Raw genomic sequence first — 24,904 nt, 5'->3', positions numbered from 1 at the left:
AAAAAATAACTGGCTCACCCATTTCATATGATTTCCCCTTGAACACTGTTACAATGGTAGTCTACATATGGAAATATGCTCTATTGCTATTCTACTAATGTTCTGTAGAAGCAAAAATGTTTTAACAGATGCTGCTTAGATGAGCTTTTCAATCTTGCTCCATCTTCATTCAATAGCTTTAACAATGTATCTAACATTTATGGCAATCAGAAAAAGGGGGCCACATCAAGTGATTACTAAAGATCACAGCAAGTAATTACAACAGTGCATAGAAGCAAAGTTCTTCAATCATTAGTATCACCTAACTATTTTAACACTGGATTGTTTATTTTAGAGCTCAGCAACTTTGCTTGTACGCTGATATATATAAAGTATCTGCTGCCCTCATCTAGATAGCCCCGGCTAGCTTGATCTCATCAGATCTTGGAAGCTAAGCAGGGTCAGCCCTAGGTTGTCTTTGGATGGAAGACCAGAGGCAAGCAATGTCAAACCTCCTCTGAACATCTTACCTTGGAAGCCCTATGAGATTGCCATGAATCAGTTGCAACTTGACAGCAAAACAAACAAAACAGCAACCCTGCTGGTGCAACCATCACTGCAGTCCACCACAAACACACACTACTGCTGTAGCAGCTTATACTCATCCAGTTTTTAACAGACTAGGAAAATGTCATCATCCCTCCCCTTCAATATTCAAGGACACAATAACATTTAAGAAATCTCAGTCCTGATAAGCCCAACCTGGCATCTGCATTACCCTGAATACTGCTGCATAAGCTTGAGTAAAGCTTCTACAGTATTGAAGAAATGTGTCAAAACATCAAGACCAAAAACTATAGAACTAGCCTCTATTTTCACGTCTAGCAATGTAACTACTTCCAGGAAATTCTCCCAACACCACACAGAAAACCTGTTGCATCTGGAACAGTTTTTTCAGTACATTTTCCCTTACCAGCAGTATGATCCCCTTTAGGATGAGCTTAGACTCTACACCCACATTGAGGAGCTCAAGGCATAGCTTGTCAAACTTTTCAGGAGTAAGCTTATTTAATATGCTAAAGGAAACAAAAAATAACAGCGTAAGACTCCTCTAATCCAGGATTCAGTTTATTCACTTAGCTTATTGCATCTTCCTAAATTCATCTTTGACACTTCTACCATTCTTCAGCACAAATGACTCAATTATAATGCTTTCAGCTTCTTAGAAAATGTAGCACATTTTAATTGTATTCCATACTGTACTGATCTTGTAGTAATAAAAGTTGGACACAAAGGGACAGAGCTAATAAGGTTGGCCATCAGGAAACTAAGTAGACTTCAGTCCAATCTGCTGGACATGTATCTGGTTAGGATCAAAATATCACACAAGAACAGGCAGAAAAGTGCTCAAGGCTGAGAAAACCAGCGAGTCAGAAAACTTATGGCCACAGAGATGGCAAGAAAACTGCAAAGGACTGCACAATTTACTGAAACTGGCAGAGATGAAATTACCAAGCAGGTTTGGAAACAGTGGTTGAGATTTTGCTGCTCCAGCCTTATATCAAGCCTGTACAACACAACTGTTTTTTCTTCATAATGTGCACCGCAAGAGCAGCAGTAGAAATTATCAACTACCTGGTGAGCTGCATATAGTATTGTAATTCAAATTTGTGCAGGTCTGGTCTGAAATCAGGAATTCAGTCAACTGTGGCTTTTCTGTGCAATCCTAATAATGCTTTCCTGGAAGTTAAATCCCAGAGTAAACTTCAGTAAGATTCTGAGCAACAGTCTAGCAGCAGCTCCCAACCTTTTTGGCACCACAGACTGGTTTCATAAAGGACAACTTTTCCACAGACCATGTCTCCCCCCCGCCCCCCACATGGTGCTGGGGGTTTTTTTGCTGCCCCCCATAGGGGTCTTTAAATGGGGGTGGAGGAGATTGGGGCTGCTTCCATTACCTCCCCACTAGGCAGCCAGGCGGCAAAAGCTGCCAATCTGCCTCTCTCTCAAATTTAAAGACCCCCGCTGATCAGCAGGGGTCTATAAATGAGAGGTAGGTGAAGGTTGTAGCAGTGCTGCCTTCCGTCCACGGCAGATGAAAAAGGTGGTGTGGCCTCACTCCGAGGCTGCTTACAGAGAGGTGGCTTCGGAGTAAGGCTGTGCTGCGTCTTTTGTCCATCCGGGTCCCGGGTGGGCGAAATGAGCAGTGCAGCACTTCTGCCTCGCTCCATGGCCTGGTTGCTAACAGGCCATGGACTGGTACCAGTCCATGGCATGGGGGTTGGGGACACCTGGTCTAAGGGAGTACCAAAAAATAAAGTATGTACAGGAAAAACAAACTTCTCAATGATTTTAATTCAGCAGTCAATTTTTTTGCTGCAGACTTCTAGAAAGAATCTCATTTTAGATACCAGCTTTAGTTAAAACATTCTAACTTACCCTCTCACTTTCCTGAAGATTGCATCATGTCTTTCTTTGTCATTTGCGGAGTCGTCATCTCGTCTAGTGCTTCGTGAAGGAATCCATTTCTGAGCGTTTTGCCCTGGGGTTTTCCCCAGGAACTCGCTTTATTTTAAAACACAAGAATCAGATATTAGAACCCATAGAATACTCTCCTGTAACTTCAAGGTAATGAGAAACACCGTAAAACGAAATATGTATACTCTGCCTTTCCTTCCACTGGAGAATCAAAGCAGTCAATTTTACCTTCCTAACTATATCTAGCACTCTCATCACTATACCACACTGATGTATCAATAGCACAAAGAAACCTGTGTCATTACAGCTTTTGAATAGTATCTGGGGAGAAAGCTTTGTGGGAGGTCACTATTACACATGACTACTACACTACTACTACACATCTTTCACATCACCACTACACTTGCAAAGCCCCTATTTAAGAATTTAGCAAAACCAGAAATTAATATGAACATCAGTTGTACCCCACTGGTCCATTTCAACTTCTGGTGTCCTCTCACAGATCCACATTTCCTTCTCCATTCAAACAGAAGCCAGGACTTACTGACATGTACAACACTGTCACCAAACAGAGTCTAGAGCAGGGGTGACCAAGCTTGCTTAATGTAAGAGCCACAAAAGAATAAACATCAGATTTTGAGAGCTGTGAGACATGAACATCAGATGTTTGTGAGCCTCAAGACAAGGAGAGAGGGAAGCTAATAGATGGGGGAGGAAGAGGTGGAAAGTAAGCAACTTTAACTTTAAATGCATTCGCCAAGCTGCTGGGTGGCTTGACTTGGAAAAGTGTTTTTAAAGATAAATGCCTTCTCCAAGCCTGCCAATGAAGCAGTGGGATCTTCGAGAGTCACATAATATGTGTGAAAGAGCCACATGTGGCTCCTGAGCCACAGTTTGGCCACCTCTGGTCTAGAGAGAACCTCTGTCTTTACAACGGGGTTATACAGCTTTTTATTGGAAAAAAAATCAGAGCACATTTTGTTAAGACAATGAATTCTGAAATTTTTGTTTGTTGGTATTGGTGTAATCATCATACATTACCTGAATTAAATAATATGTTCCTGCAGTGATTTTACTGCGTTCTTTGTCACTTGGCATATTACTAGCTACTTTAAGTCTATTGAAATAAGTTTGATTTAAATAAGGAAAATTAACTAAGAACATATACATCTCAAACTCAGCACCAGCATCAACTCTTCTAGTCATAATGCACATTAATAGGACTCTGGATTAAGTCTGATGCCATTTAATTTATTCTTAAAGTAATCTGAAATCAAGATGAACAGTGAAATAGTAAAATCTGCAGAGAACAGTCATTCAGATTGGTGAAAACCAACACAGATATATTTCCTCTAGAACAGGGGTGGCCAATGGTAGCTCTCCAGATGTTTTTTTGCCTACAACTCCCATCAGCCCCAGACAGCATGGCCCATGGCTGGGGCTGATGGGAGCTGTAGGCAAAAAAAAAAAAACTTCTGGAAAGTTACCGTTGGCCACCCCTGCTCTAGAACTTCTCCAAACTGGAACACACAAGATTCAACTTAAGTATAAAATGAACCACAATGGGGAAAATTCTACATATGGGGTTCCTGAACTTGTAATGACCGACCAGCAAATATTTTGCAATCATAATGGACATCTTTAACCAAAATATCAATTGTGTAAAGCAGCAGTGAAAAAGGTAAACTAAGATTTATCAGGAACAGAACCACAAATGAACTGTAAAAACTATAATATCCTCAATATACTTCCTGATTACACTTAGAAAACTGTACATAGTTCTTATCAGTACACAGTGCCAATATAATGTAGTGCCTACAACATTGGACCAGCCAGGTTTAAATCCCACTCTGCCAGGGAAACTTGCTGGCCAGTAATTCTCAGTCTAACCTATCTCACAGGGCTGCTGTGAGGATAAAATTGAGGACAGGAGAATGATACTATAGGCTGCATGGGCCCTCACTGGGGACAAAAGGGGGTATAAATATCTAAAATCTCAAAATACTCATACAACTGGAAAACGTGCAAAATCATCAAGGAGCAGGAACACTTTACCAACTGAATAAGCTAACAATACTAGATTTCCTAAGTGTATAAATGTATACATTTTGTGGAGGACTTGGAAAAGAATTTTCTCCATAACACTAGAATGTGATCACCCAGTAAGAGTGACTGGCAGCAGATTTAAGACAAAGAAGTGCTTCTTCAATGCAGTCTGTAACTGCCTTATGGAATTCACTATCGCAAGTCTTTATATTAAAACCACACAAATTCATGGGAAAAACTCAATATATGGTTATTAGCTGTGGTAACAAAGAGGAATAACCACGTTGCTTGCGGACTCAGACTCATCCAGCTGGTTGGTTCCTTCAAGAAACAATGCTGGACAAGATGAACCTTTCAATCTAATCCAGTAGAACTTTCACATTTTTATGCAATATAGTCTTCTAAGCTTGATACAGACTTACCTGTTGCCAGCAGTCTTGGGATAGTGCTGAGGTGCACCCCTACCTCCTCCTCCGCCTGAAGAAGCACTATTGGGGGTGGGGGGAAAAACAGTTAACTTTCAAGGAGCAAGTGGCTAAATCCTTACATAATTACTACCTGTAGCACCAAAAACAAACACACAAAAATGACTGCCAAGTAAGAAGGCATGAAAGACAGATACTACTAATACTAATATGAGGGCGAAGGGTTTTTTGGGGGGAAGACAGTCTAGTGGAACTTCCTAGACCTCCTCTGCACTCTGGCATACCACCTCCACATATGCTTCCACAACAATGTGTTTTCTGATACGCAATGTGAAGCAGCTATTTGTTAGTCCTCGCTATTCTGTGGGCCGTAGGTCATGACCAGGCCCATAGCCAGAAAATTTGTTGGGGGGCACACGGGAAAATTTTTTGGATGGAAGGCCCCCCCTCTAGCAGCCCCCCCTCTCCGCCGCCACTTTTCTCCCCCTGGCTCTGGAGACCCCGCCCCCCTCCACACGGCATCTCTCCCACCCACTTACTCACCCACCAACCGAGCGAAAGAGTAACGAGCCCCAGGAGCCTGCTCTTTACTCTTTTGCTTGGTTGGTGGGTGAGTAAGCGGCTGCGTGGGGTGGGAGGGGGAGGTTTCGAACTGAGGTGGGTGGCATTGCCAGAGCCGCGGGGACAAAAGTGGCGGCGGAGAGAGTGGGGGCTGGGGAAAGGAGGAGCCACAAAGGTTCAAGGGGGGGTTGGGTGGGGGGTCATGCCCCGCACCCCCGGCTACAGGCCTGGTCCTGACCTCTGCTATTCATTCTTCAAGCACCCTTCACTTTTTATTGTTTTGACAACGTGAGGACAAGGTGAAGGAGCAGCCTTGGATCAAAAGTGCCTATAACTATACAAGGCTTCACACTGCAGTCATCTGCTGCTGCACCAGCAAACCATAATAACTTCCTATGTAACACTACTGTGAAACTCATCATACCCCCTTTGAATCACCAACAGCTGATGAAGACCACTATGTTACAGATCCGAACAGCTCTTTTAAGTGTTTTTTATTCATCCATCTTACTATGAAAATAGACATTCCATTAAAAAGAGATACCTGAAACGAGAAGCACCCCCTTCTGCAATCGCACTCTCCACTTTGGCGGCTTGACAACGAAGAATCTTCAAAAGAATAATAAATTGACAGGATAGGGAAAAACAAAACCTAGAAGACAATAAAGAATTTACATTGTAAGTGTCTGAACACCAAGACTTAGCTAGCACATCATGTAAGAGTCACAATCCCATATTATCAGTATCTTTCCACTAATCTAAGTCTGTAGTTTCTGTATGATTTACCAGTGAAATTGTGAACAGTCTGCTTTCAAACCTATATCTTCTCCATGATGGTAACATAAAGGATTGACAACTGAGTATGCCATAGGTTTACTGAAACCATGGACCCTTACAGTGTTGACCACACAGGTAACTTTGTTTTGTTTATATACTTAGTTTCACATGTTTGTAGCCTTATAGGATTCATCCAGACAAGTCTTCTGAAGTGCAGTGTTATTATGCATCACATTCAATAGCCATGCTTTCCAAAATATAATTCTAATGTAAAAAACTTTCACCTAAGGTGCAGCTCCCCCATAAGACCTAAGCACCTAGAAGACCCCTAATCACCCTACTGAAGGTGTGGGGTTTTAGGAAAGCCAAATCAAAACTCCAGCGCCCCCCACCCCCGGGGTCGAGCACAGCGAGGCCATTACAGATTGTGCAAGACCCTATTTTCTTAACTCAAAGGCGGAAGCAGTAACGAGATTCAGGCAGGCCTCTCATTACCATGTTTAACGATTGTGGACTTAGCTCTCAAGCACCTTTACTGTTAATAAATCCTCATCTACTTCAACGAACATTACTCACAAGTAAAGAAAGCAGCGGACAGGAACCTTAAATCCGCAGAGACCGCCACATCAGCAACACACGTGGCTCTATTCTTCTCTGCCGGGAGCGGCCTGGTATCAAAATCCCGTCCGAGACAGGAATATGACCACAGCCGAACAAAAGGGCTTACGAGCCCCCCCCCCCCCCCCGCTAGAGCTCGCATCATGCCCCAGCCCTGGCCCTCCCCCTCGTCTTGCGGGGCACCGCCCGTTTCCCGGCACAATCCGCACTAGGGAGAGACCAAGGTCGCTCTTTGTTCTCTCGTAGCCAGGATCCTGCCGGCAGCCAGCCACCTCACTCCTTCAGAAAGGCAATTCGGGCTCTCCCCGCTACTCGCCGGTCTTGCGGCTTACGGGGAAGCAGCTCCCCCTCAGCCACAGTATAACTGGGCTCCTCAGAGAAAAAAATGACCCCCCCCCCGTCAAAAAGGGCGAGGCGGAGACATAAAAGCTCCGCTCTGCACTTTATCGACAATACACGATAATGCTCCCTCTGGCAAAGCATCTCGTGCCCCGTCCACCCTCCCATAAACCGGCCTAAGACAACCGGGTCCCGGTGGCCACCGCCATTTTGTGCCTCAGAGCGAACGTGCACCAGCGAGGACAAGATGGCGGCCGTTTTAGGCAGCGGCCATTTTGCTTATCGGCAGCCTGCTCCCCATAGCCTGCTTCACTCTCCATCCCCAACACTGGGCCTGAAACGTTCCCGCCTAAGGGCAGAACTGGCTCCGCCATCAGCACAAGCCCCCACTTATCACTTCAAACAACGACGACGGCGATCCCCTCACCTTCCCTAGAGCCTCGTCAGCGTCCCCGAGACCCGGCAGCGGCGAAGGCTGGGGAGAGGCGAGAGAAGGGAGGGGGAAGAGGGAGCCGGGGATCGGGGCTGGGGTAGGGAGGGGGGGAAAGCGAGAATGTCAGGACGAGTCTCCGAATCACCACAGGAGCCACCGAGCGCTTTCCTCCGTCACCTCCATAGAAATCGGACCAACTCGCCGCAGCCTCTAATGTGTACTGAGACAGCCCCACTAACTTTATTACACAGTGCGCAACCAAACCGTCCTCGATATGCCGGCTACCAATCATCGACAGGGAGTCTGCCAAGCCGACCAATCACAATGACGAAAGGGGGTGGGAACAGTGCTAAGGAGGGGGAGGAGGCAAGGTTGGTTGATGGGAAGCACCGCCGCAGTGCAGCACCCTATTCACAAAGGGGGGCACATCGTTTGGTTTGCGTACAAAGTAATCTTGTCTGGAATGGTAGACTGCGCAAACGGCGCAGCTGGTCAATTGGGGCAGGCTAGATGAATCTTTTCTTTTCCTTCCCCATCATTGTGTATTCCAGATACAAACAGTAAAAGATTGTTTCCCATGAATTACAATGACATCTGCTTCCCTTCTCTCACGTAAGAGGATTTACTTTACGCGATACCCCTGTATGCCCATCTCGCAGTCCACCCTTTCCAATGGTACATCGGTGGTCCTGAACCTGCTTTCTGGAAAAACTTCCGTAGCTTGCTTGATTTTGTTTTAATGCTGGCTAAAACTGCCAAGTTAGAAAAAAAATCAGAGATCATGAGGGTGAATTGGCTATATGCTTGATTTAGTCCTGAAAAGTCACAAATGTGGGGTGCTAGTTTTTAAAGATGGACGTTTTTAAACACATGCGATTTCAACTCTCTGAGTTTAAAAAGCTATCCTTGCTCTTTCACATTCCTCCTGCTCAGTGACTATTGTGGTACGGAGCAATTGTTAGCTCTTAAATTTTATGACTAGATATGTAACATGGCTCCTGATCACCAGTATACTAATGAATGATTCTTTTCAGTAATTTTAGTGAGACTCTGCATGTTCTTATGCACAAAATCTCCAAACACTGCCTGTATAAGCATTTCAAAAGAGATGTTAGGCATGAATTATCATGTCTTGTAATATTTCAGAGATAACTAAACAAATCTGTGCAGTGCAAAGTATGTTTCTGCTGGTATATTAATAATTCTGACAGAAAACTGAAAGATTATTTAACTAAAAAGAAAACAGTTCTCATTCAAGGATAGCTTTAATTATAGTATTGTTCTCTTAATCCAGCACATTGCTATGTCAATGCTAACCACAGTTACACAATACCTACTTTGATCCAACCACACTTGTGCAATAGTGAGAGATTTCATGGATCATATGATTCACTGGAGATGAATTCTAAAATGTTTATAACAATCAGTTTATTACAGTTGCAAAACACAGATTTTTCCTATCCCTGTGTAGAAAAGTGTTTTAGAGAAAACTGCTTTACAGGTGTTAGTTTCTAGAGAGAACGACAAATGAACCTTAAAATGTGACACTTTTCTCCAACTCTTATGTATCATATAATAGCTGAACACTCTCTTGATGGCTAGAAGACACTTTCTTAAGTGAGCATTGATGGTCTCTGATGGCTGGTGTTTCCTAGCTATGGGCATAACCTGTTCGCTACAATGGGAGCTAATTTGCATTAGGAATGCTGCCAACTGAGAAAAGGTTGTCTGCATTTTTGCAGCCAGCTGGCAACGAGGAGTCACACAGTTCCAGAGGCATGTTGGTTGCTTCTGGGAAAACTGATGCTTCCTTAGAAGGCTAACGTGGTCTTATTGCATGCTTTCTTATGCTCAACTCGTATAACTATAGGGTTGCCAGCCTCCAGGTAGTGGTTGGAGACCTCCTGCTAGTACAACTGATCTCCAGTGATAGAAAATGACTTCCCCTCCCCAAACCCTGCCCTCCTCAGCTCCAACCCCCACATCCCCAGGTATTTCCCCATTGGGAGCTGGCCACCCTAGTTCTGTCCCTTTGAAAGAGAACTTGGCCCTCCTACCCTGGTTTCCAGTTTGTTTCCAGCCACAATTGAAGGTGCTGGTCTTGATCTTTGAAGCCCTATTTCAGAGGTGTCAATGTCATTTGTGTTGAGGGCATGTTGTTGGGCCAGGCCATGTTTGCCATAAAATGTCACACAAAGTACTGTAAATATAAACTTTATAAAGATTATTTCAGCTGCCAAGGTTTGATTGGATTAGGTATGATATGCAGAGGGGTAGTAGGTGTGGGGATATCAGCACTGGTAATGAGACAGGAAACCTAGGTCTCAGTTTGTTCCGGGACGATTCAGTCCAGGAGGATGTATAGAAAAGCATCATTACATCCTAGTAATGTAGGGTAGTCCATACCAAAAAGATTGGCCATCAGGGTTTTAAGGAAGTCATGAGACACTTATGAACAGTATGCTAATTGTCCTAAGGGGGTAATGTGCAATTTCTGTGATTTCTGTCTATTGCTGTATCTGTACTTTGATGTTAGATGGCTGGAACCAATTTCAAACTACTGTAAGGCACAATCCAATTTTAAAATCCGTTTGTATTTCATAAGTATATGCTATAAATCTGATTCATAGTTAATTATATTCAGGCCTTGAATTCAGTGGGAGCTCACAGGAGCACAGCTCCTGAACCTTTCTGAGAGTTCCTCCTCCTCCTCCTGAGAGTTCCACCTCCTTGTCCATTGAATAGTATGTACAGCTGGATAACAATCCCTGGATGAGCTCCACCACCTATTTTTCTACAAAATGACCCCTGGTTATAGTCTACATAGTCCCCATGTAATAGTTTTGCTTCTTCAGAAAGGACGGCTGTGCTTGGCAGCCTTCGTTTTTCTCTCCATTACAGACATCCACAGTTCTTGCTGTGAAAGTTTTAACCAGCCACCTGGTTCCCTGTAAGGAGCACCTGCCGTTCCACTGCCATTGCTGCTGCTCCAAAACGAGCTGCTGTTCTTTTAACTAGAGTTCCCCTGAGATACTGCTGTGACAATTTCACCTGCCTGCTTTCTCCCCCCCCCCCCCCCAATCTTACTGCTGCTGGTTGATGGAGTTAGAAGGCAAAAATATGGTGAAATTGACAACCACAAAAAGGGGAGGGGGGGTGAAATTGACAAAGGTCTCATAAATTTTGCTTCATTTTTCTTTGCAATTCTGGTAAGGCTAATTGCAAAGAAGTTGTCCATTTAACTGTGCCTGTTAAAAACAGTAAGAAAGTTTCAGCTTGAAGAACTGTACTAAATACTTTAATTTTTTTTAATTGAAATTAACAACCTCCCCTCTTCACCTCTGCAAACACTAGTTTCAGGACAAGGTGCTTAAGGGATCTTGTTTCTTGTCACTTGAACTTTCTTGGGAAACGGGGGAAGCTTGGACCTACATCAGGATTTGATATAGTTTCATCTTGAGGCATTTCATAGCAGATGGATGGCATTTTAAAAGAGATAATGACAGAAGGACAGTTAGGTAAGGGAGGTATTGAATTACCCATAATCATCAAGCACATTACAAATCACAAATCAGGTGAGATAATTGTTGGACAACAGTTCACACCTAAAGAACTGCACTGAAATTTGCAAGAAAAACACGAAAAAAATTGAAACATAAAAGCACTTTAAATACAAAGACTGGGGAGAAAAACAGGAATGCACTGGCTTGGCAAAATGTATGAATTTTTAGGAATAAATGAGTATGTGAATGGTCTCAATAGAGTGGAAGTATCAGCACTCTTTGAGAGAGATGCTGTATGCATTACCACTAAAGCACATATTGATATCCCAAATATTAAACTGTTCAGTCAAGAGCAGAACAAAATAAGGTGGTGCATACCAGGAAGCCTTCCTTTCCAAAGGAAGTCATTATTATTTGTCTAGTGATCATGAATCATAATTGTGGTGTGAAAAATGAAGAATGGACTGTGGTTTAACATCAATACTTTTAAGAAGGAGATTTCCTAGAATACATGAGGTCAAAATGGGGCAATCTAGTGTTATAAAACACATCAAAATCCAAAATACTTGTGACATAGTTGAATGACAGTTGGGTCCTGCCTATCACAGGAAGAAACCCTGCAATTAAAAAAGCTGTGTGTCTGACAGCATTTAGATAAATTTCAAGCTATTAAAATAAGGACCAATATACATTAATTAAAGTAAACATTTTTCACTAATATGTACTTGTTTGTAATCTGGAGAGGTCAGCAGCTACGTTAAACTCAATAAAGAATACTTTAACCCATAGAAGTAAACATGTACAGTATATCAAGAATGAAGAAATGTGGGTTGAACAGGGGATAAACATTAAACATTATACTATTTACTTAGCATTGCATAGAAGTATGCAGAGTAGGAACATACAGTAAGACTGGCAATTGGGAGCTTATGAGCCTAAACTAGGACCTTTCCCACACCTCAGTGTTGCTGCTGTTTCCTGGCAAGCTGAATCCCCAGCTGATGCTCTGACTTTGTGACACCCCTTCTTCAAAACTGCATTTATTTCAGGTAATTTTTGCTCAAATTCTGATCCAACCTTCCCCATCTGTTTTGTACCTCCTTTGAAAGGTTGTGTGGTCATGTCATCATGCACTTTGTCAGCAACAGAACCTCCTTTTTTTTTGCACATGTGCAGTAATGTTATAATATTGCAAAAAGGCTGAATCTATCATGGGGAACAGCATGTTTGCAAAAAAGCTGGATGTATTGTGGGGAACAGCATGATTGCCGCCATTTCAAAGGTCCTCCACTCCTCCTTAGTCACCAGCTAAGAAAATGGCTTGATCATTGAATTGGATACGCCAATTCATAACAGTGTTACTCAATATCAGCCTTTTTTTTACAGCCAGCCTCCCCCCCCACAAATGTTATAACATTACAGCATATGCAAAAAAGCTTAAAGTAAGGTACCTTTGCTGACAAAATGCAAATGAGGACACAATGGAACCTCCTTTTTTGCATATGCAACAATATTATAACATCATAACACAGTAAAAGAAAAAAGAAAAGAAAACACACTTGGCACTATAGGGGAAGAGAAGGGTGGGGAGAGAATGGAGAAACTACAAGTATATACTGTAAAACTTAAACCCCCACAAAAAAAAAAGAAAGGAAAGGAACTTCATGGATGAGTACGTCTAACCTCACTGCCCATTTTATCCCAACATTATGATATTGCTATATTACAATAAAAAAACCCACATTGTAACACAATCAACATTACACTAAAAAATAGTGAATTGCTCAGGGGCAATGTGAAGGGGTGGGGGACAGAAGGGAAGTGAACACAGACACTGAAGACACAAAAGCATGACAGGGAACAGAATTCGAAATCAAGAATTCCTCATTGGAAAACTGAATTCATAGCTGAAGGGGAAAAATTGTGGAAAAAGTGGATTCGGAAGGTGCAGGATAGTGGGGCACTAAATTCGGATCTACTTCTGAGGAGGCAAAAAATGTGCGGAAAGTTTTACAAACATCAATTATTTAAGAACGCAGATGCAGCGGTTTGCACTTGTGCGGAAAAGGCCTAGGTTCTGAAACACTTGGTCTACAGATTGCCAGTGTTGATTTTCCCCTTGTAAGAAGAATCCATTTTAGGCCCAAAGATGTTGCACAAGTCTTGACCCCACTGATGGAACTCCTGATGGCGCCTGGTTTTTTTGGCCACTGTGTGACACAGAGTGCTGGACTGGATAGACCATTGGCCTGATCCAATATGGCTTCTCTTATGTTCTTATTAAGTCTGCAATCTGAATGTTTTTGCCCAATAAAAGACATGCAGCTGAAGTCTGGGTAAAGAGGAAAAAACATTTATTGCAATAGATTGTGGAGCAGAGCAAAGCCAAGGCCTGCATACCAAGCTGCTCCACCCTCTTTCAGGGTGGTCAAAACTTGATATAGCCTCAATGACATGTTGGCACATGTTGGCATATACACATATTAATTGGCTGTTACAGCCATCATAATTTCATCATGAGACCCAACTACACACTACTGATACATTTTGCCAGAGTGGCATCAACTAATTGGTTAAGATTTATGTTGCAGAAAGAAATTCTACTTTGCATTGCATTGCCAAGTCCATCTGCTACTGCGGCAGAGGACTCTTCTTGCATGTGCTTTATGCATGCAGCGCGATGACATCACCCAGAAGTGATGTCATTGGGCTGGGCACGCTCTAGGATTTGCAGTAAAGACTCTATGGTACCATAGAGTTTCACCGCAAATCCTAGCGCTTCCCCGCATGATGTGCCTGACACAATGATGTCACTTCTGGGTGATATCATCGCGCAGGGCACATTGCACAATGATGGGGACCTTTGGGGATGGGGAACCCCCTGATGGCCTGCTCCATGCTGGCGGGTTGGGGCCCCCCAAACCAGGCGATCCCCTACCCCTGGTGGGAGGTTAGCAGCCCTACTTCGCATGCACCTTGACCAGTTAAATCCAGTTTTGGGGTCTAGGGCTCCCTCTTTACTTTTATTGTTACTTCAAGCATAGTAGAATCACTGTAAGGCAAAAGCGAAAGCTGTGTGTTTGTTATAGATAAAGTTGGAATATTAGTAATTCTTCTGCCTTCTTTTCTTCTCAATCAAAAAACATATGTTTTTCAGTTGCCCATACTGTATGGAAGCTCGTTTTAGAATTATTACTCCATTACCTGTTTATATTAATACAAACGAAGCAAGACTTCATTGGCTCTTATCAGATAAGAATCCAGAGATTACACATTCAGTTGCTGGGTTTTGGACATTAATTCTTAGACTGTGGGATTTGAATTATAAAAGTTCTTAAATTTAGATCGTTATTTTTGTATACTATGTCTGTTTTTACTTTTTTGTATTATGCTTACACTGTATCCTGGTCTTTAGACTGTAATAAACTATGATAATCAGGCCTAGCTATGTGTTAACACTTAAAGTTGAGCAGGCTAAATAGGCTTGAGGCCTTCCCAACTAAACTCATGTCTCACAAAGAGGCATATGGATTTCATGATAAACAGGAGGGTGGGGAATCCGTAGTTCAGAGGAGGAGGAGGAATATTCCATCTGGCCACCTTTAAAAAGCTTCTGCTTCTTAAAAATGGCATAGCAGAAATCTAGTTGATGATGGGTAGGGATGGGCACAGACCTGAAAACCAAGCTGAAGTCTGGTCTGGGCTTGGCCTCGTTCACGGCTTGTGAGCTGAGATCTGTGGAAGGCACCTTCCCCAGACACTAACCCTGAGCTTTCCAGGTGGGCTCAGGATTGCAATTGACATGACGCGTGCCTGCCAGTTCCGAATGGTGTTGGACCCCATCCCCAGTGTGCCTACTTTACTTCCGGAAAATGATGACAAACTGAGTGGAGGCATTGCTAACCAGAACTGGCATGCGTGCATTGCTTCCAGGTAATGTGGACATGCTGGGGTTCTGTTCAGGCAGGGGTTTGGGCTCAGGGGTTTGATCTGGGGTTTGGTTTGGGGTAGGGTTGCCAAGTCCAATTCAAAAAATATCTGGGAATTTTGGGGGTGGAGCCAGGAGACTTTGGGGGTGGAGCCAGGAGACATTAGGGGCGGAGCCAGGAGCAAGGGTGTGACAAGCATAATTGAACTCCAAAGGGAGTTCGGGCCATCACATTTAAAGGGACGGCACACCTTTTCAATTCCTTCCTTTCATAGGAAATAACAAAGGATAGGGGCACCTTCTTTTGGGGCTCATAGAATTGGACCCCCTGGTCCAATCTTTTTGAAACTTGGGGGGTATTTTGGGGAGAGGCACTAGATGCTATGCTGAAAATTTGGTGCTTCTACCCCAAAAAACAGCCCCCCCCCAGAGCTCCAGATACCCGCAGATCAATTCTCCATGATTTTCTATGGGAATAAATCTCCATAGGGAATAATAGAGTTCCTAGCAGACATTTCCCTCCCCTCCTCCCGCTTTCTGATGACCCTGAAGTGGAGGGAGGGCCTCCAAACTGGGGGATCCCCTGTCCCCAACTGGGGGTTGGCAACCCTAGTTTGGGGCTGCCTGGCTCATGAGCCCCAGACCAAACCAAATTTTTCCATCTGTGCCCATCCCTACTGATGAGCAGCATCAAGGACATATTGAAACCTTTAAAAGTGCTGTACCACAAAAAAGTTGAAAGAAGGTAAGAAAAGGGGTCTGCTAAACACAGCACATTTTTTGCAGCCCTATACTTACTTGGGAGGGGGCAGGTCCCAGGTCAGCTGCTTCAGACAACACTGGTTTTTAGCTAAAACTGTTGGTCTTAATTTAAGGACAGTAAAAGTAAAATCCAGTTTGCTATCCACTGAAATAGAAGAATACTAGCTTTTTTTATTTTTTGGATCCAGCTTTCATCTAACCTACCAATAAGCTAATGCTACTGTTAGGACACTGGGACTGATTTCACACTAACCTTGCTCCATTGCAGGCTTCCCTTTTTCTCTGGAACAAGCTTAGTGATTTTGCACAAGCTGCTCCACGCTGCCATTTTTTGTCATGGCAACCCCCAATTTGACACGTGGCAACATAAACCTGAAAAAACAGGTTTACATCACCACACGTCAGACTGGGGGTTGCCACGATGAAAAATGGCAGCGCAGAGCAGCTTGTACCATGCTTGACATTGTACCATGCTGAGGCCCCTCCCCTCCCCTCCCCAAATCCCACCCTTCCCAGATCTACCCCCAAAGTCTCCAGGTATTTTTCAACACAGACCTGGCAACCTTAAAGAAGAGTCTGCTTCTTGGGTCTTCTTATACAAATTTATTGTGTAGCTTTGATATCTTGAGTCAAAGAAGGCGACATCAAAAAATGAACTGGAAGTTTAATTCCACTTTTATTCACCTCTCCCTAAACATCATGGAAGCATCATGGCATTTCCTCCTTGGCCTTCCCTGGCTAGTCTAATAAAGGATTGAAGGTGGTGGTGTCATCTCTTCAGGGGTAGGACCATGTTAAATGAAGGGAAACTGGGTCAGTGACCTTTGTGGCTGGGCCCTCCCCTCTCCTGAGATTTAAAGAGGCTGCTCTGTCTGCTTGCACTATCCACAGGAAGTTTCAGCAGCTTCTGCCCTCATCTCTGAGCCTGCTCCCAGACACAGCCTGCTGCTTGAGCGATACCTCCCTTCTGAGGCACATGCTGGTGTATTTCCAGGCATGGTCGTCCCTTTGTTCCTTTCTCCACAAGGCTGTCCTCCACTGGAATCTCCTTTTGAGCCTGTACATGTGGGGAAAGGGCCACCACCTCTGGACAGAATTATATTATATTGTATTCAGGGCTTTTTTTGTAGCAGGAACTCCTTTGCATATCAGGCCACATCTCCTTATTGTAGCAAATTCTACTGGAGCTTACAGTAGGCCCTGTACTAATAGCATTGTAAAATCTTCGAGGATTGGCTACATCAGGGGTGTGTGGTCTAATATGCAAATGAGTTCCTGCTACAAAAAACCCAATTGTATTCATTGTATCAATTCTACTGCTGGTACCTGTCTTTGATCCAAGTTATCTGGGAGAATGGTGTTGGCTCAGCCATCATCTAGCCCTTCTCTCACTTCAGCAGGGCTGCCAGCCCTTTTTAATTTTTAAAGTGATGTACGAGAGATCAGATGGTTATTTGTTAATTCACCATTTTATTAAACAAGGAAACAAAACCTGTGCAAAGTTGTTCCAAAAATAGGAGTGGAAGGGTTGTTGAGTCACTGAGGGGAGTGACAATGCCCTGTGCTACCACCTTGTGTTGTAAATGGAGAACTGAGACTTTCCCTCCTCTGGAGGTCCCCTTTGGAGATGAAAGGTACATTGAATGCAGTAAGGTCATTGCTACTTGGGCTGTACATGGGGTCCCTTAAGTTGTCTGCAAAACACAATGCAAACCTGACTGGGAATATAAATTTTTAAATTTAGATTTCATTGATCATAGATATTAAATTTTTATGTCTTGAAAATGCTCTATGCAGATAGAGTAGGACACTACAGCTTTCCACTAGTAAAGGGTTCTTCCTTTGCATTGCTAGTTCTTGAAAAGCTGCTCCCAGTCTGACTATATTAGCAAAGCAGGAAGCTCTCTCCAAAGTCTTTTCCTGTGACTAATACATAAGGAAGCAAGGAGAGATTTGCCACTGATCAAAGCTTTAAGCTAGTCTTGCTACCACCACCAGTTTAGCAGTCACTGTGCTTTGGATTTTCCATTGCCATGGAGAGAGGATAGGTTCTGCCTCAATATGAATGGAGCCCAGTGTTCTTTCTGCCCATTCAAGTGAATGGCATCCACTCATTTATATTGTGTGTGAAAGCACTGTTCCTGGGGATGCCATTATGGAAGGCAAATTTGCCCCCTAACTCCCCCCCCCCCAGTTATCCCATCTTTTGGTGACAGAGACCCTTCTGGTGTATTTGTGACAACATACTTAGCTCTCTTCTGCTCAGCTCTCATAATGCCAGCTAACCCTTGTGAGGAAAAACCCCCTACTTTTCCTAATATGTGCACATCATGATCACCAACATGGTTGCCAGGGCGCCTGGAGAAGTAAGCTTGCATCCGCCTGGCCAGTGAATGCGAGTGATGCTACCCAGGAACTACATAAGACTCCAGTGTACCTATTAACAAGTATATGAGCGCTTGAGTCAGGCACAGAGTGTCTGCAGCCGCGCTCTAACCTGTCCCCGCCATCACGTGGAACCCGCCATGGCAAGGAGGAGGCTACGCCGCCACGGAGCTGTCCAGGCGAACGGTGTGAAGCGTTAAGCATGGAAACCACTGTGTTTTGCTTACACCACATGTAGCCATCTTCCTGCCTGGTTGGGCTTCATTCCTTCTATGTGGGAACCTCACGTACACACCTTGAGTCATTCCTAGCCCGCAAGCAACCCACTTAGTTTATGAATGGATTAATGGCTCCACTATTAATCCTGATTGCCCAGTGGTTTCCTAAACAACTGTCTTCACCCCGGAGAGTTGAGAAAGAGGAAGAATCTCTCCTGATACCATCAAGCCTTTTTGTCTACACCGGAATACCTAGGTGCATATCTGATTCTCTATTGTCCCTTTCCCAGTTAATCCCATCTCCTCCCAATCACCCAGTCATTCCCACATTGATACCTACGGAGCCGCCCCAGGCCCTGTCGCAACCTGGAAGTTTCCAGGATGCCCAGGATGAAGGTGATGTTCATTGGTTGAAGTACACACCCAATCAGGTGTCGCCATTGACCCACCATTGGTCCCGCCGAAGTCCAGCCTTCTTGGTCATCAGCAGAACCTCCCATTACCACTCCCAGTCACCTCCCATCCCCTCAGGATTAAGGTGACTCTATATAACCTGTGGACTAGCTACCCACAGGTGTGCCCTCTACTCAGTAAACCCCCATTCCCGCTGGGTAGTAACACCCCCGATTCCTGATCAGTTTCGGGACCTTTCCCCCATTTCCTCATTCGTCGCCATCGGAGCCTTCCATTGGAGTCTGCGAGAGGTAGTATTACCCTGTATGTCAATTCCTTTATGTTCCCCTATCGATCTCTCTATTTTTCCTAGACCTGTATGAATGTGTGATTGATTTTGTACCTTGTATGAACGAACTATTGTTTCAAATAAACCACAATTGATTTTATTAAATTAGAGTTCTTTATTGAGCATTGACTCTCTGATCGGTTGAGCCTCGTATACATAGATAAAAGATTCCGTTTAGGGGCTAGCTGTCTCTCACTCTAATTCCCCAACTTTATTTTGAGAGCAGTTTCCCTAACAGAAATTGGTGGAGAAAGCTTGGGCATTATCCTGTTTGTGTGAACGCACGCGAGTCGACACGCGTGTCTTCATACAGACAGACGTAAGGTTGCACCGTTCAGAAAGTCTTGCTAGCGAGGCTATTGCGTGAGTGATTGAGTGAATGAGTTCTGTGTGAACGGCTCTAGCGAGCATTTCTATAATTTGTGGGTCGGGCTGCTCCCCTTTCTATCATTCAGCGTTGGACTTCTCAGCCGCCCCGAGGAGGCCAGACACCTCGCAAGAGGACTGAGCCCGATCGAACGCAAGGGGGAAGTCCCGTGAAGTCCGGCCGCCGTCCCGAGGCCTTCTAAACGCGTCTATCGTGGGAGGGAATGTCAGGACAGGCTAGGATTGTTTAAGATCTGGATAGAGCACCCTTCCCTTCTCCTTTTTCTTTTAGAGCTTAGTGCACACACACACGCACACACACTACATACACATACACCTACACACGCACACCCAAGTCCTTACACGAGTCTAGGCCAAGGCTAGTCTAAGGCACCCGACAGTCAAGAAGGCAAGCGGGTCACAGGACCGTTGCAATCTGACTGCTGGGCAACTTTTATTTTGTTTTTGTTTGCCCGAGACGCGATCGTTGGGTCGGCTCGCGGCGCCCTTTTCTGGCTGAGACGCAATCATAGGATTGGCTCATTGCCTAAAACTCTGCCCGGTGACGCGATCGTTGGGTCGGCCCGTGGCTCCCTTTTCACCCGAGACGCGATCATTGGGTCGGCTCGTGGATTTTCCCTTTGGCTGAGACGCAATCATAGGATTGGCTCATTGCCTAAAACTCTGCCCGGTGACGCGATCGTTGGGTCGGCCCGTGGCTCCCTTTTCACCCGAGACGCGATCATTGGGTCGGCTCGTGGATTTCCCCTGGTGGCCGAGACGCAATCATAGGATTGGCTCGTTGCCTACAACTTTGCCCGGAGACGCGATCGTTGGGTCGGCCCGTGGCTCCCTTTTTCACCTGAGACGCGATCGTTGGGTCGGCTCGGTGCCCCGTAACTTTAGCTGAAACACCACCGGAGGTTGGCAGTAGGTGAGATACAAAGAAAACTAAACTGAAATGGAGATTTTCGCCAAAAAGGGGGAACTCCCCAAGTTGGAGAAATGGTTAATAAAGAAAGGGGACAACCCCTGGAACAAGGGAGTCTTTAACCAAGGCTCGGATCCCCTCCAGTCCTTTAGGGATATATTTGAAGAAAATTGCAACAACAAAACAATTAGCACTGGCAAAAGAGACCTTTTTGCCTCGTGGGGTTTGTTTGAAGCCCTGCGGGATAGCTCTGCCTTGAACAAACAGCTCAAGGAGCAGTTAGCCCAGAAAGACCAGCAGATAGAAAGGAAGGAACAAGAATTTGAGGAAACGCTTAAGAAACATGCAGAAGCATTAGAACAAGCATTCCAAAATTATGAGGCAGAGAAGGAACGCCTAGCTGGGGAAAATAATAGCTTGGACCTCGACTGGCAGCAGGCAAGTCGAACCATAGAAGAGGTTAAGATAGAGAAAAATACCCTGGCCTTAATACACCAAGATGCCCTAACGGCTCTAAAGAAAGCCCAATCGCAAATAAAGGCATTGAGCAAAGAGCTGGAGCAAACCAAAAACCGGAATGACAAACTGCAATATGCCGTTGAAATAGCCACAGAAACGGTGAAGAAAACCAAAGAGGCAGCTAATCATGAGGCATGTAAAAAAGAAATTGCCTCATTGCAGCAGAAGTTAGACCGTAAAAATGCTCTTATAGCAACGGTCTCCCCATCCACCTTCTATGCTTTTTCGGATGAGGAAAGTGAGGATGAGGAGGAAATACAACCCTGTGAGGTTGCCCCCGCCCCAGTATGCCCGGTGGTTACCCGGCAAACTACCACTAGACAGGGGAACGGTAAAGAGACGGTGCAGATAATTAAGGAGGTTAAAGATTGGAAAATTGAAAATATTAAAATGGCACACCAAATTCTAGGCCCATATAATAGAGAAACCTCCATCCGATGGATGATGCAAATGTACCGGGAATACCCAAACATAACCATCAGGGAGTTAAATCAAGTCCTGAGGTTGGCTGTAAACGGCCCCCATGTAGAAAAGGTGAGAGAAAAATTGCTAGTCGCTCCCAAAGATGTCATAACCACCTTGGAGTGGATAGCGGAACTATTGAGAATTACTTGGAATGAAGAGAATATTAAATATGTGTATACCCAGACCGTGCAAGGTCCAGATGAAGACCCTATGGTCTATCTATCAAAGAAACAATTTTTAGCCTTAGCTGCAGACGTAGTATTCCCGGAGGAAGAGGGTCAGGAGCCCGACTACGATGACGCTGATTTTATAACAGATGTCATTAAAGGCCTCAACCCAGAAACGCGGCAGGCGCTAGGACCCACACATGCTCCTAACCCCAAATGGAGCACACTTTACGCCAATCTGGAAAATATAAGCAGATATATGGACACGGTTGCGCAAGGGAAAAAGAGTAGTAAGAAAGACCGGGCTAAGGAAGCTGTTAATACAGTTACTTATGCTAACAACGGGCCTCACTCTCAGTATCAGAAGAGGGAAGTTAATCCGGACCCCTATAACCCATCGCAGCCTCCAGCCAATCCTCCAATAGGACAAAATAAGCACGCTCAGGCGCGGAACAATGGGAAACCGGCCAGGCAGAAGCCCGGAGCGGGGGGAGGGAACCCTAATTATCAACCGAGAGCCCCTCCTCCACCCGTGCAGCCCTCGGCCCCTTTTCCTTCTCCCGCAGTGCAACCGCCTCCGGCCCCACAGCCTAACACAATGACGGGCCCTTATGGGGAGGCATATCAAGATTTACAGAATCAGAGTCGAGGGTACAAGCCTCCCTTTAACGGAAAGGCCGAGCGGACTCGTTTTTGGAACTCGCTATCGCCCGTAGAACAGACTCAGCGGAAAGCGCTCTGGAACTTTTTACTCCGTGCAGGGTGCGACATGACCAATATGGATCTAGCACCCACTGCACTTTTGATGGAAAGGCAACAACAAGTGATACAGGGGTGGGGAAATCAGCAGCCGTCTGCTCCCCCACCTCCGCCAACCCAATCTCATTTTGCGGCGCCGCAAGGGTATGCACCGCCCGTAGCTGCAGTAGTTCAACATCCACCCCCTCCAATGCACCCCACTGTTCAGCTATATCCGGCTCCGATAGCCGCGGTCCAGCAGCAAACGGTCGTTAACAGTCCGGAATATGAGGAACAGGGTCTGCGCTAGGGGTGCCCGGGGCCCACTAATCTCCCCGAAGGAGTAGTGGCTAGACTTAAGCCAGACACTTGGGGGAGACCAATGGTAAAGGCGGGCATTGGGGCTCCAGGGAACATTAAACCTGCCACTCTACTAGTAGACACAGGAGCATCGATTAGTGTGCTCCATCCAACGCTAGTTACTCAAGGTACACAGACAGATAAAACTCTGGAACTGGCTGGGTATGCGGGAGGAAGCCATCTATCCCACATTTGGAAAAAGATTCCAATCACAATAGGGAGACTCAAAGCCACCATGAGAGCCTGTAATAATGCAGGAGAAGACGATGGGATGATTGGGGCTCCCTTCTTAAAGAAAAACCATTTAACGGTAGATTTAGCCAACGGACTCCTGTGGCACATCCCGGGAGGCCCGGACTTTATTAATGCTATACACCGATGTGCAGCTTTAAAAGCTCCCTTCCCTGTATGTTCAGTAACGGGAGATCTATGGACCCTAAAGTTTCCCGGGGTATGGATTACTGACAAGGCGGAGTGTGGGACTGTGAGAAACGCTTGTGTTCTCATAGAAGGCAAAGATCCTCCTCCCCAGCGTCAGTACAAATACCCCGCGGAAGCGGAAACAGGGATAGGAAAAACAATTGAGGGTCTGTTGAAGTGGGACGTCATCCTCCCAATGCAGTCCATCTGCAATGCCCCCTTGTGGCCGGTCTTAAAGGCAGATGGAGTAACTTGGAGGATGACAGTGGATTTCAGAGCCCTCAATGCAGTGACTCCCCCGGTGGCCCCGGTGGTCGCCAAGTACAACGAGATAGTGGCAGCCATTGCAGCGGGATCTAAATTTTACAGCGTGGTGGACTTGGCCAACGCGTTCCACTCGATCCGCCTGCACGAATCTTGTTGGTATAAATTTGCATTTACCTTCCGCGGCCAACAATACGTGTTCAAGCGGACACCGCAGGGCTTCCATTCTAGCCCAAGCATTTGTCACGCGCATGTTGTACAGATGTGGGACCGACTGCTGCCCGGATCAAAGGATTGCGTGCTCAGTTATGTAGATGACGTGCTGATCCACGCAGAGACAGAGGAGAAGGTCCGGGAGGTCACTGAGGAGGTCCTCAACCTCATCCAGGAAACGGGCTTCAGAGCAAGCAGGGAGAAAGCCCAGCTAGTAAAGACCGAGGTGAAGTACCTCGGCATCACACTAGGAGCAGAAGGAAGAACACCGGACTCACAGAGAGTGGAAGTGATTTCCAAACTCCCTGCCCCCACAGACCCCCACTCACTAAGAGCTTTGTTAGGTACCTTTAACTTTTCCCGGGACTTCATCGAGATGTTCTCCGAGAAAGCCCGACCTCTTTATGAGCTCCTGAAGAAAGATGTGCAGTGGTATTGGGGACCGGAGCAGCAAAAGGCTTTTGCAGAGCTCAAAAATGACCTCGCAAAGGCTCCGGCGCTTGCCCATCCCGACGTTACCCAGCCGTTTTTCATTCAGCTGGCTATCTCGGAGCACAGTCTGGGGGCTACTCTGATCCAGAGACGAGCGGGATCGCAGAGGGTGGTGGCTTACGCCTCCAGGAACCTTACTTCCGTGGAGGAAAAATTCTCCCCCTGCGAGAAGGTCTGCCTCGCTCTGGTTTGGAGTTTAACCCATTGGGAGTTTATAATAGGAGGAGCAAGGGTGGTAGTTCAAACCACTCATTCCCCTCTTAAGTATATTCTCTCCGGGAAAGTTAAAGATGGGCAAGTTTCGAACCAAAGGATCGCCCAATGGACGCTGGCGTTAACTAATAGAGGGGTCGATTTCCAGAAGGAACAAAAGGAACCGCCCTCGCCCTATGGCCTTGTAGTTGAAGGGGAAGAGCATGAGTGTCCGCTGCCAGTGGTACAACATATACCCTGGCCAGTTAATGGAGAAATAACCCTAGCGGAAGCCCGACAACAAGAGCTTGTTTGTTGGTTTTGCGATGGGTCTTCTTTCCATGTAAATGGCTCAGCTCGAACCGGCTACGGCGCCATTAGAGTGCAGGATTCCCTAGTCCTTAAAGGAACCGTCCGCCCTCATTCTAGCCAAGCTGCAGAAGTGGAAGCAGTGCTAGCAATCCTCCAGTTCGAGCCTTTGGATGTTCCCCTAGCCATTTTTACAGATTCTCATTGGACGGTGCAGGCGATCACGGCCTGGCTGCCCATTTGGAAGAAACAGAATTGGCAGAATAGCGAGGGG

The 24,904-nt window shown here is 45.4% G+C and overlaps 1 protein-coding gene across 1 annotated transcript in view; it reads right to left on the bottom strand.

Annotated features, from left to right (window-relative positions):
• EIF4G2 (eukaryotic translation initiation factor 4 gamma 2) overlaps positions 1 to 24,904 on the bottom strand; it is a 123,163-nt gene that overhangs the window by 7,980 nt on the left and 90,279 nt on the right. The window contains exons 6-10 of the mRNA XM_060262390.1: positions 8,336 to 8,408; positions 6,034 to 6,141; positions 4,926 to 4,991; positions 2,419 to 2,544; positions 953 to 1,055 (exon numbers count right to left, since the gene is read on the bottom strand). Of these exons, the coding sequence (XP_060118373.1) occupies positions 953 to 1,055; positions 2,419 to 2,544; positions 4,926 to 4,991; positions 6,034 to 6,141; positions 8,336 to 8,408 (476 nt within the window). The remainder of the gene's footprint in view (positions 1 to 952; positions 1,056 to 2,418; positions 2,545 to 4,925; positions 4,992 to 6,033; positions 6,142 to 8,335; positions 8,409 to 24,904) is intronic.

Source organism: Heteronotia binoei, chromosome 21, assembly GCF_032191835.1.
Source record: "Heteronotia binoei isolate CCM8104 ecotype False Entrance Well chromosome 21, APGP_CSIRO_Hbin_v1, whole genome shotgun sequence".
Taxonomy (NCBI): domain Eukaryota; kingdom Metazoa; phylum Chordata; class Lepidosauria; order Squamata; family Gekkonidae; genus Heteronotia; species Heteronotia binoei.
The sequence above is the reverse complement of the archived record's forward strand: the minus strand, read 5'-3'. Positions and strand labels throughout refer to the sequence as shown.